Below are 18,144 nucleotides of genomic sequence, written 5' to 3' on the forward strand. Positions count from 1 at the left end.
GATTTCCTTGAGCGTCTTCCCCAGTCTGACATAGTCCTCCTTGATACAGTCCAGCGAGTGACTAGCCGTATCATTCGTTCCCACATGAAGGACAATCAACGGATTCTTTCCCGCTCCCGCTAGGATCCTTTTCAGCCTCAGGTCCACATCCTGTACCTTACTCATTAGGGCAAGCACTGAGCTGGCCAAGGGCTGGTGCAGCCATCCAGCTTTCTGTCAAACTTGTGAAATCCCAGAGTCCAGGCAGAGGTTGATTAGAGGAAGAAACATCATACATTTGATTTAATATGAAACAAAAAATGAAAAGGCAAGGTGTGGTTTCGGGGGATGGGGGAGGAGAACATCTTTAATAAGCCTAGATCTTTTTTGCTCACCAGTTGTTAAAAAGTCAGGGAGGAGCCAGGCAGGGACACTTGCCTCCCACAGAAGCTAGGACGACAGAAGTGCACTTGGGAGAGTGCTGCTAAGACTTTCACTCTAATACAACAGCTTAGTATTATTACTGCCCTGTTATACATGGATATTTAGGCTATAAATAAAATGCTCTGAAATAAGAGGACTGCATGATTGAATGGGCACCCAGCTGTGCATCACACACAACATTCTTCCTTCCTCCCAAATGGCCTGGTAAAGTTACATTTCCACTTTTTTGCTAACATCAATTAGTGATACTTTAAATGCTGAATCAGTAACTGAGGTTAAAAGGAACCATTCCACTATCAAAACACATCTATTATTTTAACTGCTTGGATGAATACACAGATCTTCTCTAAAGCATCCCTGAGGCTGGCAGCCTAGAAATTGCCAGTGTCGGAAGGGTTAAGACGACTCCTTTATTATCTCTCTTTCATTTCGGGTCTGCCTCATATTTTATGCACGTCAACTTTTGGGGCCTTGAGAGGGAGAACTTGAGCATAAGCAAACCTGCGCACAGGAGTAAGTGCTTGGCTCTCCCAGAGAGACTCCTCATTGAAGCTGCACTCATTGCACTGTGAATGTCTCTATTAGATCACTGATTATTTATAAAATGACACTCGAGATTTACCATCCTATAACTACCATGGCACAACGACCAGCTCCAGCAAGGGCAGAGCCAGAGGAGGTCAAATATTAACAGGGAGGCTGGGCAGCCAGTTAAGTAAATCCTGCAAATGTTCTGTCACAAGGCTGTCAGTCTCTCTGCTATCCAAACAAGAGTCCGTCTGAGACTTCGGACTACAGAAGAAAGAAAACGGACCAAGATGATGAATTAAGGCAGGTCATCACTGGGAGCATCAGATAGCACTGTTTCCTCCGCAGTGTCAGCTAAGTTGCAACATCATTGAATTTATGTAATCAAAAACAATGAAATAGCAATTAATAACATAATAGTGTGGAAACAAGGTCACTAGCTGTGTGATCAAGTTCTTCATTCTGCTTCTAACTGGAAAGCTTTGCGAACAAGCTTTTGTATCTTGTCGTTATTTACAATATTTAGATCGTATTTCTTTGAGCCTGAGTAATTCCTCACATAAAGGGGCTCTCCTCTCAATCCTAGGGTGAAGAAAGGAAGAATTGCTATGGGAAAACTGGCCTTGACACTAGGTTATCACTCTCTGCTTTTCTTCAGAATGCTGGGAAAACTCTGCATTGTCCAAGGGAGATCTTCAGTAGTTAAAAGGAATGACACTGACGAACCTAGAACTAGAGGGTACAGCTGCTCAGTCTTGGGCCATATATTCTTTTTTGTGCTACGTGCAGGGATTACTCCTAATTTGTGCCCCTCTTCCTCACCCTCATAGCACAGGTTCTGCACGTGCTACAGTGTGTGCTTGGCAAGGCCACAGGAGCAAGCTTTTGTTGGTTGATTGGGTTAAAACATCTAAAAATGGATCATTTTACCCCAAACTTTTGCTTAAAGTTCACTGCTCTTTAATTTCATCGCGTCTTAATATCAACCCTGAGGAAACAATTAATAAAAAGCAATCTATTTGAAATAATGCACTGAAGCATCTTAGAGAGTTTCAGAAGAAGGCTTAAGAAATCTGCCATATTCCACCAGAACAGTCAGGGGCAAACTTCTGTGAACTATATACGCTCAGACGGATGTGAAGAAAATGAAACCAGCCATTTCAGTGACAAAAGTAAACTGAAGTCATGGGATCTCACAGGACTTGCCCTTTCTCCTCTCTCAGGTTTCAAAAGGATATTTCAATTGAGAATTATTTAAGGCCTCGTGTACACAGTTTGAGCACTGAAGTAAGTAAATTAGCACAGAAACTCTGTGTAGATGAGTCATCTTAAAGGGAGACAAGTTTAAACCCTACATTTATGTTTTATACAAATAAAAATACGAGGCTTGCGAGAGGTATAAATTCTCATTTAAATAGATTTGTATTTTTTTTAAATTAAGAGATTTTTGAGCATATCCCTGCATACAGGGAAATCCAAACATAACAACCATGTGGCAAGAGCATGGACCACGATTTTCAAAAGTGATAGCAAAGCTGATTGGAATTTTGAGTTTTGAGGGAAAACTGACAAACCTCTAGTCTAGTGACTTGTGATTTTGGGTGCCTAATGTGAGGTACTTCCGGCACTCAAAACTGAAAGTGAAATGGACTAGTTTAGTTTCACAGTCCCAACATGAAATGAAGTGTAAACAAACAGCATAAGTGGTGCTGGTAGGCTGTAAGCTCCAAAGAGCATCATGTGTGCTAGGAATGCACATAAGGCACATTTCACATATCTAGGATCTGCTTTTCAGAAGTGCTGAGTCTCCATCTCTCCAGCTGAAATCAATTAGAACTGTGGGGGCTCAACACCTCTGAAAACCAAGCCTATGCTATGAATCTCAAAAGGGCTCTTTAACACAAGATCTAGATCCCCATTCATAATTCTTCACACCAACTAAGGCTTTGTGGGATTTAACTGTTGCAATGTAACAGACTTTTGACTTCAAGCTCCCATTTATGCCTGTCACCCTTGAGATCAGAGCTGAAATGACATCCCTCAGCAAGCCAGTTTGAATGGAGCACACTGAGAGGAGGCCAACCTGTGCACAAGGTTTTCCGGAGGGAGTCTATTTCTATTACAGTTTTGAGTAATTGCCCACCTCCCCAAACAGACTTTAGGTGGTTTCAAACATCTAAATGGCTTTCACGGGATGGAAGGGGCTAAGGACAGCATAGAGGCTAGGGCTGCAGGCAGAACAAAGGGAATGCACCCTACTCCTGGGGAGTGGCAGGCATCACTCCCTAGGCAACCCTTTGGCAGCTGACTGAGAAGATCCAGAGGGTGTTCCACACAACCAACCCCACACAGGGATTTTGAGATGGGTAGAAAGGGAAGATACATCCCCACACTTTGCTCACATGCTCCCCACCAAAAATTTTTTTATCTTCTCTTGAGCTATGATCCCTACACGTACATGTAAATCACTCTGAAATCTTTTATAAGGGTAGGGACTATAATCCCTTCATACCAAGAGGGAAAGTGAGATGCCAGACTTGTCCACGGATAAACAGTGAGTCAGTGGCAGAGCCAGGAACAGACACACACACGCCCATTACTAGATACTGCTACAGCGCCAGAAGATTTAACCCACCACCTCACCTGTGCAGCTCATCGTCAGAGGGAGAGTACTTGGACGTTACATCAGCAAGGTCACCAAAGATCTGTTTACTGTAAACGGTTAGTGAGGACAGCAGAATCAGCTCCTGCCATGTGGAACTTAGCAGGCAAGTATAGTCCTTGATTGAGAGTTCACAGAAGAATGGCAGCTTCTTAATCCAAGCAATCTGCCTGAAAAGCAACTCATCTGCCAAACGACACAGCAATGCAAACAGCTCTGCTTGAGTCACTTTATACCTGCAGGCACAGTTAATAGGAAAACATAAAAACGGATTAAAAACATTGGAACACAAGGCACCAAGATAACAAGATAAAATGTGTGTCTTGATTCTTGGTGACCACAGTGTCACCCAGTGGTGAGAACAGAGACTGACTGCTGGCTTCTCTGCTCCTGCACCCGCAGACAGCAGGTGATGAAAGGTACTATGCCTGGCACCTGTGTTTCTCTCCAGAGACGAATGCCATCCCTGAAGATGCTGACTGAATCTAACTAGCAATCTTCGCATTCTACCAGCAGCTCTGCTCTCAGGAAGCCTCCTGCAGACCTGGATACCAGATAGATTAACAAGCTGCTGCTGCTTCCCAGTTACAAAGAGAGCTGAAGTTGTACTCCGCAGATGTGCAAAATATTATGCAAAAAACAGAAAAAGTGATTTCACTTGTGAAATAGATCCTCTCAGTCTTCAGACATTAGCATCACAGTCTCAGCTCTAGCCCTTGGGTGACATTCTTTGGCTACTGGCTTCAGAATCAGGCATAGTTTATTTAATTACCTATACACATGCAAAATTAAGAGATCTGTAGATACGTTATTTTGAATTTAATTACTCAAAAAGTATTCCCCCAATAACACTAATTTACATGTGCCATATGCTGTGCATGTGCAGACACAGTGCATACAGTATCGGCATTGCAAAGGAGTGGCTCAGGACAGCCTCACTCCCCCAAACCATGTGCACTTACCCATCTTCAATAAGCATTGGAGTGCCAAGTGATTCCAGGTCCTCAGCTGACACCAGCTGATTGATAAGACTATGTGACTGGGGATCTAGGCTTCGGGTCTGTGGGGGCATCAGAGCCGAGTGAGCAGAGTAGTTAAAAAGGTGCGGTAGGTACTGATAGTGCGTGGACACTGGAGTCCCAATATACTGATCCCTGAGTGCAGTGAATCCGTTCAGCTCCACAGACCTACTGAAAAGGGAAGATCTATTTAATAGACTGGACAAACTCCATCTCATTCATTACAATCTTTCATCCAGCTCAGGGATAGATGGAAATAAAAATGCTTCATAGAAAAGAAAAAGGATGAAAAATCCCTTCTGATTAAATTTTATGGTGAAAGTAATCAAGACCATGCAGGCCAGCTGCTTCCTACTTGCATCATGTCCAGCCTGACCTCCACGCTAGTTTCATTTACTGTGACTTTCTAGAAACTCTGCTGCTTAGAAAGCATTCTTAAACTAAACCACATAGCCAAGGTTTGTGCTAAGCATTTCCATCTCTACTTACTGAAAGGCCCAGAATTTAGGTTTGTGAATAAACAGGTTTACAAAACCTATGAATAAAATATTCATTTACATTTTTAAAACAACTGACAATGGAAGTGTGCGCGCATGTTGGGGGGGAGGGGGGAAGTGAGTGCATTGGTTTGACATTTAAACATTCTTTCCAGTGTTTGCAACTCAAGTACTGAAAGACTGCGTTAGGGGATGCAAACCTGAGAGTAACACAAACTAAAAAAGCAGCAGAGAATCCTGTGGCACCTTATAGACTAACAGAAGTTTTGGAGCGTGAGCTTTCGTGGGTGAATACCCACTTCCTCAGACGCCACAGGATTCTCTGCTGCTTTTACAGATCCAGACTAACACGGCTACCCCTCTGATACTTGACAAACTAAAAAGTAATTAGAAAATCAAATATGCTGACTAGCTCATTTTCAACATACAAAAAATGAAACGGAAGGAAGTGAACAGACAATATTAACAGTGAAAGGTAAATTATGTGTAAAATGTTCAGATTTTCATAATCTGAAGTGGTGTTAAATCAGATTAAGATATCTGCTTTAAATGTTAAGACCTTTAACCCAGCATTCCTTTGCCATTCTTTCATGAGAATTTTACTCTCAGATCACATTGGATTGATCTAACACAGTGTATATGTCTCTTGCTAAAATGTGTTCACAAAGAGGTCAGCATTTGAAAGATGTGTTTGCGTTACACATACAAAATGTGTATTTTCACTTTTGGCCCAAAATGTAGCCCTCAGGGAAATACATTTCAATGGAAACTCCCACCTTGAAGACGGAGTAGAAACAGGTGATGGCTGGTTGCTCTCAGAAACTCCATTCCCGGGAGAACTATGGTCACTGTCTCCATTGTTACTCCAAGAGATGTTTGCCTCCCCCTCAAATTCTTGTCCAGACATAATTCTTTCAATCTCCTCCTCTGATATCTTTTGGATAAAAATTATTACATTTAGTGATAAACTTATTGCAGCCAAGTACATGACTAAGCAAGACTGAGTTGCACATAGCACTGGAGCTATATGTACTGCTACTTTAGCATGGAAAAATTACTAAAACCTAGAATTTTTCGAGAGGGGTCTTTTATACGGGAGGAACATTCAAATACACTTCCATGCTTTTCTTATTGTTTTTCTACTTTTTACTAATGAGAGATTTGTTTTTAAATAAGGATTACAGAATTATCTGACTGCCCAGACTTATAACAGTACAAGCCAAGTGAAGTCAACATGGTTCTACTTAGGGGAGAAAGATGGCATAAATGAGGCCAGAATGAGAGGCAGAAAGAGAAAGTTACTGACCTTACAGTAACTGGAGTTCTTTGAGATGTGTGGTCCCTATCTGTATTCCACAGAGTACGCATGTGCTCCACGTGCCAGGAACTGGAGAATTTAGAAAGCAGCGTCCATTGGTTCACACGTGGGCCCCGGCTCACCTCATGTCTCTGACAAGGGAGATAAAGCACAGGGCAGACCGACCACCTCGTTCTTCTCCACCACAAATCAGAGAAGATCTGAAGCAGAGGGGAAGGAGGGCGGGTAGTGGAACAGAGTTAAGGACCACACACCTTGAAGAAGCTCCAGTTACTATAAGGTAAGTAACTCTTCAAGTGCTGGTCCCTATGTGCATTCCATTGTGGGCGATTGACAAGCAGTACTCAAATGGGAGGAGACTGCTAGGTCACAGATGGCAGAGCCAAATGAAGGACTGCTGTTCCAAAAGATGCAATCAGCGAAGGAGTTTTGCACCAAGAGACAGTGTCAAGCAAATGTGTGGACTGAGCTCCATGTAGCTGCTTTCCAAATATTAAATAGAGGCACCTCTTGAAGTGACACCATAGATGTTGCTTGTGCTCTTACCCCATGAGGGGAAGATTAAACAGCTGATAGAGCAAAATACAGCCAGAGATCCATTTTGAGATTCTTTGAGAGGATATAGCCTGACCCCTGACCCTTTCTGTTATGGGATTTCTTGATTGTTTCCCTGCTCTGCAGGTAAAAAGCTAAGGCTTGCTGAACGTGAAGGGAATGCTGCCTTCTGAGGATGCATGAGATTTTGAGAAGAACACAGGTAAGTAGATACACTGGTTCAGGTGAAACGCAGAGACTACACTGGGAATGAATTTAGGGTGAAGGTGTAATGAAACTTTGTCCCTATGAAACACAGAATAAGGAGGACCTGCCATCAATACCCCAAGCTCATCAACCCTCCTAGTGAGGTGATAGCTACGAGGAATGCAACCTTCATGAATAGGACAGACATGGAGCAAGAAGCTAATAGTTTAAAAGGAGGGCTTAGTTTAGAGAACAAGGTTCAAGCCCATTGAGCAGTAGGCCTTTTTTTCTTAAATAGGCAGAAAGGTTCTGATTGACTAGCAGATTCTGAAAAGGCCTAGAGGGTGTGCAAAGATCAAGTAGCCCTGTGAAGGCAGATGGTATGCACTGACTGCTGCCAGGCAGACCCATAATGAATTGATAGGCAAACCTGCTGTCTCCAAGGAAAAAATATAGTCCAAAATGAAAGGAATATCTGTGGCTTCTGGAGAAATAGGCCTGATATTGCCATGCCCTGAGTCAGGAGACTAGGATGTGTAGGAATGTGTTCGGTGTCCAAAATGACATGGGTTGGAACCAAAACCATCTGAGCCAGCTGAGGGCAATGAGATTAACTCATGCCCTTTCCTGCCAAACCCTGGCAAAACTCAAGGCCTAGTTCAGATCATCTGACTAGGGAAGGAGCAGAGCGTTGCCCTGTGAGTGGCAACCCAGGGCTCCTCTAGAACAGTATATGTTGCACTTTCTAGTTTGTTGGGGAGGAACAGGTCCCTGGTACAATCCCCTGTAAAGCAAAAATATTGTTTACCACAGAGTCACGAAGCTCCCACTTGTGATCAACTGCAAAGTGTCGCTGAGAGAGTCTACTAGCACATTCTGGTTTCCTGAGAGGTAGACACTGACAGCGTAATCTGATTGCCAATGCACCAGTTCCACAGACTGACCACTTCTGCACATGACAGGGGGAAAGGAGCAGCTGGAGCGTGCTCTTTGTTTGTTGATGTAAAAGCCGGTTGTGATGTGGTCTGACACTGAGTGCATGGTGACCTTGAACAAATGGGAGAAAGGTTTTGCAAGCCCTTCGAACTGCTTGTAGCTCTAGAACATTGATGTGCATCCGGACTTTCGAGATGTCCAGATGTCTTGTTCTGTATGGTTGTCCCCGTGGATCAATCATCGTTGATAATGATTGTCCTGTCTGATGTAGAGGCTACTGCTGATTGAAGAGCGGTCCTGGCAATCATTTTGCTTTCCTCTATGAGAGCCTGGAAATGAGCTCTGTCCTGCTGGGGGAGATTGTCAATGGAGCCTGTGAATTCTGAATAGTTCAGGAAGTCATACTTCACCAATAATGCTTGGTAGCTGGTTATTCTGAACTAGAGGCTAGAAGAAGAAAATACTTTCCCCTTCCCAATAAGCTGAGATGCTTTGCCCTGTTTATCAATCAGGGTAGATTAAGGACGTTACTGCCTAGAACTCTTGACAGCCATTTGGACCACCAAAAATTAGGAGGAGACTGAGAGAACAGAAATTCCATCACCTTGGCTGAGTCAGAGTACCATGTCTCTGCCCTCTTGGGCATGGAAGTGCAGGTAGCCGTGGTTTGCCAGATCCCCCTACCTGGCTCCAGGATAGTTTATAACAAGAACCTCCTCAAGAGGAATCTTCAGCTCCCCAGCAATTTTACAAAGGAATTCCTGGAAATGCTTAGAGCCATTGGAGGAGGCTGAAGACATTGAAGTCACTACCTCATTTGGCAATGAAAATACCGATCTCATCTGATCTTGTAGAGCTGCTGGATCCAGTATGTACTTTTATTCCTCATTAGAATCTGGGGGCAGCTCTAGATGTCCCTCAAAGGGGAGGGAAGGGGTGATTCTCCAGCAAACCAGACTGACTCTGTGAGGTGGTACTGGTCCCATGGCCCCCAGGTAGCCAAAAGGATGGGTCAAATGGGTGTTGCGGTTGTCCCTAAGGCACCAATGGCATGATGAGGCAGAGGTTGGTCCCAAGCTGTTCCAGGAAGGTGTTTTGAGGGAGGACAACCTAATGATTCATCTCCCCATGAGGAAAAAATTATTTTAGTTCCAACACGGTTGCCACTGGAAGGAAATTACAGCCCAAAGATGGACAGGGAGACAAACTCCTTCCAAATGCCAGCTCCCCTGGTAGAGTCATAATCTCTCTCTTAAGAGAGGGAACCAAAGGAGTGAGAGATTCAGGGTCTGGGAAAGTGAAGATATTGTCAGAAGCAGCAAAGGTCTCATCTCTTACAAGAGCGAGAAGAGTCCTGTTTGCCTGAACCACTAAACCCACCGTTGAGACAGCGTGCCAAAGCCATTGAAGTCAGATGGAACCGTGTGTAACCAATGCTCTCGGCTATCGATCTTCATTGGTGCCTAGGGAAACTCAGGGCTTGTGCTCGAGAGATACTGGTACCCCTGATCATGATGGGATGTCAATGAAGCCCTAGACTTGTGGGCTCCCTTATCATGCCTCAGACTTAGTATGTACTAAGTTCTCTTGGGCTGAGTTAGTGCTCAGTTTATGGAGGGCCACCTATGACTTCTTTGAAGTGGATTTGGAGGAAGACGTAGCCTCCTGCTTATGAGAATGCGCCCTCCTCTCCCAACAAGACCCCACTGAGGGATCTGTAGGGGTAGACTCCTTTGCTCCTGATTTAGACCTTATGGAAGTAGGCATGTTGCTTGCTGAGTCAGGCCAATATACAGGGAGCGGGACGGATCTCCCAGCCACAGTCTGATAGTGGCCTCATGAGCCTTTCCATTAGGAGCTTCCTAAGGGGAAGTTCCACCCTTTCAGGGTATAGCTGGAGAACAAACAGCAGATACTGCACCTTGCTGCAATGTTGGCTTCCACAAGGCAGTACAAGCAGCACTGGTGGCTGTCACTGACGTAAGAGGATCACAGGCAGGAAGCACAAATTTTGAAGCCCATAGCCCTGGGAACAGTCCAGTAGCCAAAGAAAGTCTGGGGAAGGGGTGGTGGCTCCCCAGGTCAGAGAGACTGGCTAACTATGAAACACAAACTGACAGATAAAAACTTCAAAACTCTCGAATACTAAAACTATTTAGAGAGATCTAAATATACTTTCACAGCTCAAGAAAAGAGCTGAAACATCAGAAACAGGAGATCCAACCCAGATCAGGCAGTGGTGAGAAGGAACCGGAGAGGCAGTCAATCTGCCCTACCCTTTATCTCCTCAGTTGGAGGCGCAAGGTGAGCCAGGGTGCATGTGCGGATCAATGGACACTGCTTTCAAAATTCTCCAGCTTCAGGCATACCCACTGCATACACACAGTGAAATGCACATTGGACTAGCACCTGCAGAGCAATTACTAGAGCTGGACCATTTTGCTCCCTTACAACCCACAGCATTTCCCTACAGACACATGAAGTTAAATCAGAGAGGAGATTGTCGCAGGCAGTGAAATTTGGAATTAATGTTCCAGATGAAGCAGAAGCAGCAGTTGGGCAGGGATCAGTATTATTCAGATATTTCTCTCTCCCTTTTTTTGGTATACAACCCATATTTCCTTTCCCTCCTGTCCACAGCAGTTTTGTGCTGGAGTGAGAAGAGATTTTCATAGATGCACAGCCACGGACCATGTTATGTAAGGCTCTTTCTATATCTGTTTTATTAAAATAAATAGTATTTTTAAGATTGCCATTTTCCAGCCTGCAGCAAGAAAAGCTATCATTTCTCACTTGTTCAGCAGAAGCTATTGTGCCAAATTACCTAGCATTTTATAAGACATCTCCAGACATGCTGCCCCATCAATCAGGAAGACATTTATTGGGTGCCCCACTTGCAACAACTTAAGAAATTGTGGTACGGACACTGCAAGATTTACTGGGAGCTTTGCAGGGATTGAAGTGTTTGTCCTGACTTATGAAGGACAGAAGGTTTCCTATAGTCTGATGAAGTAGTTTAGAGATTACATGAATAAAATGACAGCCAGCTGATAACCTGTAACCCACTGGGGCCATGTCTTGTCTCTCTAAGGCCAGGCAAGATCAGGGTTTTATTTACAAATCTGCTGCCTAAATGGAATGCATCCTTAATGACACAGGGCTGGCTGGAAGATTGTCACCAAATTAATTCAGGCCTAAATCTTGGGCCTTGTTGCTTCCATGGCATAGAGCCTCGAGATGCTAAGTAACCTCCCTGGGTTCTGCAGTGCAGAAGCCAACACAGATCCGAAAGAGAAATATCCAGCACATTCAAGGCAATCCTAAACACCTACATAGCCACCCAATTCCACCCCTTCCTGGGGTGCATTGTTCATGACTACCTCATGCGGCAGCAGAAATTACCGGTCAAGGGAAGCTCTGAGCACATGCAGCCTCCCTGCAGGATAGCAATGCTTTCCCCCTTCGAAGACTTAATGACTGGCTCACCTTCCCCATTTTCAGAAGTAGCATGATGGTGTCTGCGTACAAATGTGCTCTGGTGTCACGTGATTAAAGGCTAATAAACAGTACAGAAGCTGAAGAGCACTGCATTAGGGAAAGTGAAAATACACTTACCTGAACAGGTCCAATGCTTTTGTTCCTGCCTCCTGGCATGCCATCTTCTCTGATTGCTGAAAGGAAAGAACAAAATGCTGGTTAGTAACACCACTATTCTTTCACATTCTATTAAACACAGAACACCTGGCCTGCAGGAAATTGCCTGTTGTCTACAGAGACATTGAATCTGAGTTTTATTCTGTTAAATAAGGCAACTTATGTATATTTCCCCCGGGGGAAAGAAGAGGCTGTGTAGGATGCACTGAGATTCCCACTTGCAATGAGAACCACAAAAATACTTACTTGGTTGACAGAGGCAATCAGAGATGTAAGCAATATTTATCTAGCCATTGCAGATTCCCGAGTGAAAGATGCCATAGAAATGCAAAGTACCATATCACCACCAATAGCCTGAAAACTCAAGAGATGGTAAAGGAAATGCACAAGCACCGCACTGCACCACTATTGAGAACTGGTTGAAGTGGCAATGTTCTCCACAGCAGGGTGTGTACCCCCTTCATTAGTACTTGGATGTATACGCCTACATGTTGTGTACAAAACCAACAGCAAACACCTCTCTGGATTAAACCAGGGTCCTGTCAGAGTGGTAACTGATTCCCTCTAGTGGTGAGGCTGCAGACAGAGCAAAAGACAAGACACTTCTATCCCTGCTATTGCACAGAGTAAGGTCTCCTCGAGACACCACACAGCATGGAAAGGATACACTTTACATACAAGTTGCCTGTATGTGAAGCAGTGACTTGAAATCCTGGCTGTCTGACTAGTTAAGCAGTTTTGTTCCATAAGGAGGAAGTCCTTTGAAAGGCTTCTAAAATAGTGAGGCTGCATTTCTTAAAGGCTCACAAACCATTTATAGAAAGTCTCAATTGTATTGAAATTAGAGCTAGTTCCACCTCTGTTTGGCATTTTCTCTGTTCTCCCACAACCCCTCTTTCTTCTATTACCAGGGAAATCCTGCATGGGAAAAAAGACCGTTGTGCCCAAGGATTTCAACTACTCCTGCTGCTTATTCTTCCAGATGAAACCCCTCTTAAGTTTGTGAAATTGTGATCCAATAACCCCTTAATGCTGGCAAGGAGGTTCCAGGAATGCCCTGATTCTGGTAGGTACATTCTGGTTTACCACCAAATGTCACGTGAAGTCTTTAGGGAAAACCTGGGACATGCTGTACGTACTGACATAGTATGAGGTTACATATCTAGACAGAAAAGAGGCTCCCAGAGCCCATACAACGGTCAGTCTCCAGCAGAGGCGAAAAACAGACAAGAGGTGTTTATTCACCTGTGTCTCTGTTAGCATGCAAATTAAGCACTGCAAGCTAACGTTCATTTACATACAAAGTCAGTGGAGAGATGTGAAATCAACAGAGAAACAGGGCACAGGGAAAAGCCACAGGTGGTTATCCTGTCTCTGAGGACAGACAGTGAACATTGGGGAATACAAGACGACGACAAAAAGGGGCATCCCCATATCCTGCATGTAGGAAGCAAATGGACAGTGTGTTTACATTCTTGAAAATGAAATCTGTCAGTCTTGATTGAAACCCTGCGAGGCACTTTGGGGGTGAGATAAACCTTTTTAGCTAGGAGGTTAGACTGTTAGTTAACTTTAGTCTCTAGAAAGCATGCCATGATTGTGTTTTATATGTAACCATATGTTTCCACTATTCATACTTACTATCACTTGAATCTTGACTTTTTGATAATAAACATTCTTGTTTTCACTATAAACATCTCAGTGCTGAGATCAAGGTGCTTATCCTGAGTCAACTCATACAAGCTGGTGAGTACACCATGGGCGTAGTTTGGGGAGGTGGGAGGGACGTTGTCCCCCAAACTGCAAGCTTCAGGCAGGCATGAAATTTACCTATACATGAGCAGCCCTTTTGGCCTGATTGGTGCTGCCCCCTCAAATACAGGGGTCAAACTATACCTATGGTGTACACTGTTCTTTGGGGAAGCAGATCTGGAATTTCTGTGAGTGTTCAGTGGATAAGTCGCTGACTATTATAGGGAAATGCTTCAAAGGGACTCAAAGACTGGGGTGCACATATTGTAAGGCAAAGTAAGAGCTGGCATAGCGCAGAGGAGTGTGCTTGAGTGACTAACAGGTGGCTTGGTCAAGGAGCTGACAGCCAGTTAAGCATAAGCAAGACTAACTCAGGCTGGAGGGAGGGGGGTAAAACAGATGACCCTTAGTCTTGAATATCCTGAGAATCGTCACATAGATCACAATTCCTTTCCTGGCCTCCCACCATAGACACAGCTGGATGTGGAAGACGACTCATCCCAGCTACGAAGCAGCCTCTTGCTGCTGTGGGGTACCTCACTCTCCCTCTGCAGGAGCTGATGAATGATTCTCAGGGGGCTGGACTCGATGACCTCTCGAGGTCCCTTCCAGTCCTAGAGTATGAATCTATTCATGCAGCAGTGCACACTAAGGGGCCAGGAGTAAAAAAATAAAATAAAAGGACAAACTTCACCCCAGTACAAATAATCCCAGTGAAGCCTAGTGACTCCCAGTGGTGAGTCACTGTTTCAGAGGTTCTCCAACATTTTCATTCTTCAGAGCACTTTGTAGATGCTATGCCATCAAGGTATGTTTACACTGCAGCTCAGAGCGGGCCCCGCAGCCAGGGCCGAGAGATTCTCACTTGCGGGGCTTGAGCTAGCGAGCTAAGAACGATAGTGTGGAAGCTGAGGCTCAGCTTGAGCTGTCAAGCCGACCTGATTCCCAAGGCTCGAGAGACCAACCTGCAGCCTGAACCACAAGGCAAGGCTGTACAGAGAAAATGGCATCACTTCTGGTCTGGCAGTCTGCGGACTGGCACTCAGATAAGGAGGCAGCTGCGGCATTCTTCATTAGGCTCAGGAGAGAGAAGATTCCATCCACAGACCCATAAAACCAGGCTGAGTTAATGAAATACAGAATGCCTGAAGGATGCCTGGGATCTAGCATCACACACATGGGGTCTGTGTTTTACAGCATGCTGCCTCACTCCAGCACTGCCTACTTCCCAGCTGAACTGGTTTGACAAGCTGCCAGCCATCCTTCAAAATAGGCATGTGGGACCAGAAGAGCAACTACAGTCTCCAAATGAGCAAACACCCACTACAACGTCCTTTACTCTTGAGCCTACTCTGTCTACCTGCAGCACTGAACTGTAATGCTTACCCTAAGCTGGATCTTCTCTTCATTGTGTTTGCTTATCTGGTTTTCATAGCAAAGGTGTAATCCAGATCAGGGCTCCAGCTGATGCAAGCACCACACTACTTGGTATTCCTTTAGGACACTGGTGATTATTTTTCCAGCACTTTGAGGCTGGGTAAAATACCACTGTATATATTTTCTTCTGCCAGGCCAACACTGTGCAGTCACCATTTTTGGAGAGGATGCACAGGAGTCTGTTGTACTTTAAGCAGAGAAAATCTTAAACTGAGTTCTTCATTCAAATTTTGTTTGCTTCACCTGGAAAGCACTCTGTGGTCTCGTTAAGCCTTCTTTTACAGTTTTTGAGAAGCACTAAAATTCAAATGTTAAGTCATTTCTACGATTACAAGACTATTCCTTGGCTGCAGCCATTTCAACCTCAGATCTTGAAATGGTTATCCATGCTTGTGTCAGCTCACAGCTAGATAATTATGGAGCTTTGGTGGCTGCTCTGTCTGACAGAGTGCTGCATAAATTTCAGCTGGTGCAGAACCTGACTGCCAGATTTACATGATCTAAATATATTTCATTCATTTTCCAACCTTTGCATTTGTTCTTGGTTTAAACAAGAGACATTTTAACTTAGAAGAGCTGCTAAATCAAGCCCTTGTGATACTTTGTACTTACCATTACTACTTTATTCAGAGATCTGCAGAGATCCTGCTCATCTGGAAGCAGCAGTCCTTTTTGCTGTTTGGCATCCCTATTTTGGACTCCCCCTTTCCTTACGCAATAATAATTACAAGGTGCTTTGCCTGCCTCAAAGGGTTTTTTTTATCATGGTTGGAAACATCATTTATTTAGTATGCTTTTAAGTGGGATTTTTAATAGAGATTGTTGCTACTCCTTGTGAAGTGCTACCAGTTCTGTAACTAGCCTATGCCTGTAGAAGTGATGTTTGGAGATGGTTCACATGTTGGGGACAGTTCCGTTAACCTGTGTAACATTTCTTTCATGACTTACATGCTAGAAAATGCATGGTGAAGAACAAGCTGCTCTCCAAGCATTCCTGCACTACCTGTCTTGGTTACGAGGCACTGTCAAAGGCTCTTCAGGAGAGAAAGGGCAAGTTGTAAGCTGAACTCATAAGAATGGCCATACTGGGTCAGACCAAAGGTCCATCCAGCCTGGTATTCTGTCTGTCAACAATGCGAGGTGTTCCAGAGGGAGTGAACCTAACAGGCAATGATCAAGTGAATGCCAAGAGGCCTGCCGACCCTACAAAAATATACATTTAAACATGGTTGTGAAGTATATTTGTGGTCCAATCATGCTATAACTTCTTTTCTAGCCACTATGGAATTATGCTTTAAACTTGGTATCTACCAGGGTAAAAAGATGAGCAACTTTCCTGTCCACCCAACAGCCATATAACAACACAGCTGAGCCACAATTATCTTTGAACATGGTGATTTGATAAGTTACACAGGTCTTGTTTGAAACACCCTCCCCCCAAGTTTAATTAAATTTATTATGAAAAGCCATCCAGTCTGGAGTGTCATAAACAGCTATAAATAATGTTGTTACCAGTTACCCTCTTTTTACCATTCTAAGAGAACATCTGGTTTTCATCTGCAGAAAAAGCCCTGACTATTTGACTTTGCTCTTCAAGGAGATTAATTAATGGAGTTTCCCAGGAGAAGGAAGGAAAGAAAGGAAAACTAATCTGTATTTCAATGTGGTATGCCTGAGCAGTGACCAGGAGATGTCGCTGTTTCCTTCCGAATGAACAGCAGCTAAAGCCTTCAAATATTGAGACTTCCCATTTAGAATAAAACCCTGAAGGACATCAATCAGTATCTTTGTGCAGATCACAAATGAAGGCAACTACGCCCACATAATGCCACAACTGGAAAACCTTCTGTGTAACTAACAACTCTGCCCATAACCTAATGAGTGGGAAAGGTATCTAAATAGAAGGGCCTATTACAAGGACAACAGTTATAAGGCCGGGGCGGGGGGGGGGGGGGGGGGGGGGGGGGGGGGGGAATCCATAATTAAACTGGAGAAAGGGAAAAAAAATCAAGAGAATGGAATAAGTACATGCAATAACACAGAAAGCCACATGGGCCATGATCGAAGTGCTTTGAATTCTAACTCTCTCTGAAGACCTTTACTACAGGTCATACTTTGTAGAGATTGTTTTTAGATGCTTTCTGAACCAGAAACAACACACATGAATTCTTGTAATAAAAAATATTTTCAAATATAGAATCCTTGGAACATAAATGATAAGTTTACATTAGATAACTTATAACATAGGCAAATGCTCCTGGTCTTTGTAACCTACAGTGGATAACATGGGACACTCAACAGCCCAGTCACACCTTGGGTATCTCCCTATGTACAAAGGCAGATTAAAGGATTTCTGCAGTTTACTAGAGCCCACTGAAAACTAGGATTCCATCGCCCATTGCAGGGCAGAGACTTGGAATGAAGTGGGAGCTAAAAGGAATGAGGCCTGCATCACTTCACAGTAATCCCCCATCAGCCGCTCTAGGAGCAATGGAGGTTTAAACTTGTGAGGGTTGGTATTTAAAGAAAAGATTCCTGTATAGTTTTGAAGATGTCTTTGACAACTGCTAGGGAAAGGCAGTGCATTTCTGGTGTGGCAAGGGCCTCTCACTGATAGACTCAGCATTGTAACATCTATGAGAAGGTAGGAGGCAAAGCACACCAACCAGGAGAGTGAACTGACCATTTCTCCAACCCTGTGGAGTTTTGATCATTCAGAACATAACATTCTCCAAGTTTAAATTTAGCCAGGACTAATCCTTGTTCCTACTGAGCAAAATGCCCTGGGATCTTTTATGAGCACAAATGGTCAGAGCATCATGTTTTTCATCTCATCTCAAACACCATTTACTGTAATAGGGGTTTCACTATAAAACAGTATTTGTGGAGCTCTGGGTTTAGTGACTGTATAACATGTTCTGTAAGAACATCTAAGAATGAATTTGGTGAGTGGCTTTCAGATTAGTGATAACAGTCTTAGGAGAACTGATAGCTGGGTTTAAAAGAAATGACATTTCTGCTTCTGAATCCAGGAAGCAGCCTTTCCCACAATGACTACTCACTTGCCTTCTGAGGCCTAATACCCTCTCTATGCATATCAAAGGAGCGAGCCTGAACAATCACTATATTATGGTTTCACCCAGTTCTACTCAATTTCCTGTTTGTTGTTGCTAAACT

At 43.9% G+C, this 18,144-nt stretch overlaps 1 protein-coding gene across 2 annotated transcripts in view; it reads right to left on the bottom strand.

The window, feature by feature from the left end:
- Positions 1–18,144, bottom strand: part of NR6A1 (nuclear receptor subfamily 6 group A member 1) — a 165,178-nt gene that overhangs the window by 13,957 nt on the left and 133,077 nt on the right. The window contains exons 5-8 of one of the 2 annotated variants that reach the window (XM_075060438.1): positions 11,740–11,795; positions 5,906–6,063; positions 4,576–4,800; positions 3,595–3,849 (exon numbers count right to left, since the gene is read on the bottom strand). In XM_075060438.1, coding sequence (XP_074916539.1) covers positions 3,595–3,849; positions 4,576–4,800; positions 5,906–6,063; positions 11,740–11,795 — 694 coding nt within the window. Of the gene's footprint in view, positions 1–3,594; positions 3,850–4,575; positions 4,804–5,905; positions 6,064–11,739; positions 11,796–18,144 lie in introns of both variants that reach the window. The other variant, XM_032767506.2, reaches the window with a different exon arrangement.

This window comes from Chelonoidis abingdonii, chromosome 24 (genome assembly GCF_003597395.2).
Source record: "Chelonoidis abingdonii isolate Lonesome George chromosome 24, CheloAbing_2.0, whole genome shotgun sequence".
Lineage (NCBI taxonomy): Eukaryota > Metazoa > Chordata > Testudines > Testudinidae > Chelonoidis > Chelonoidis abingdonii.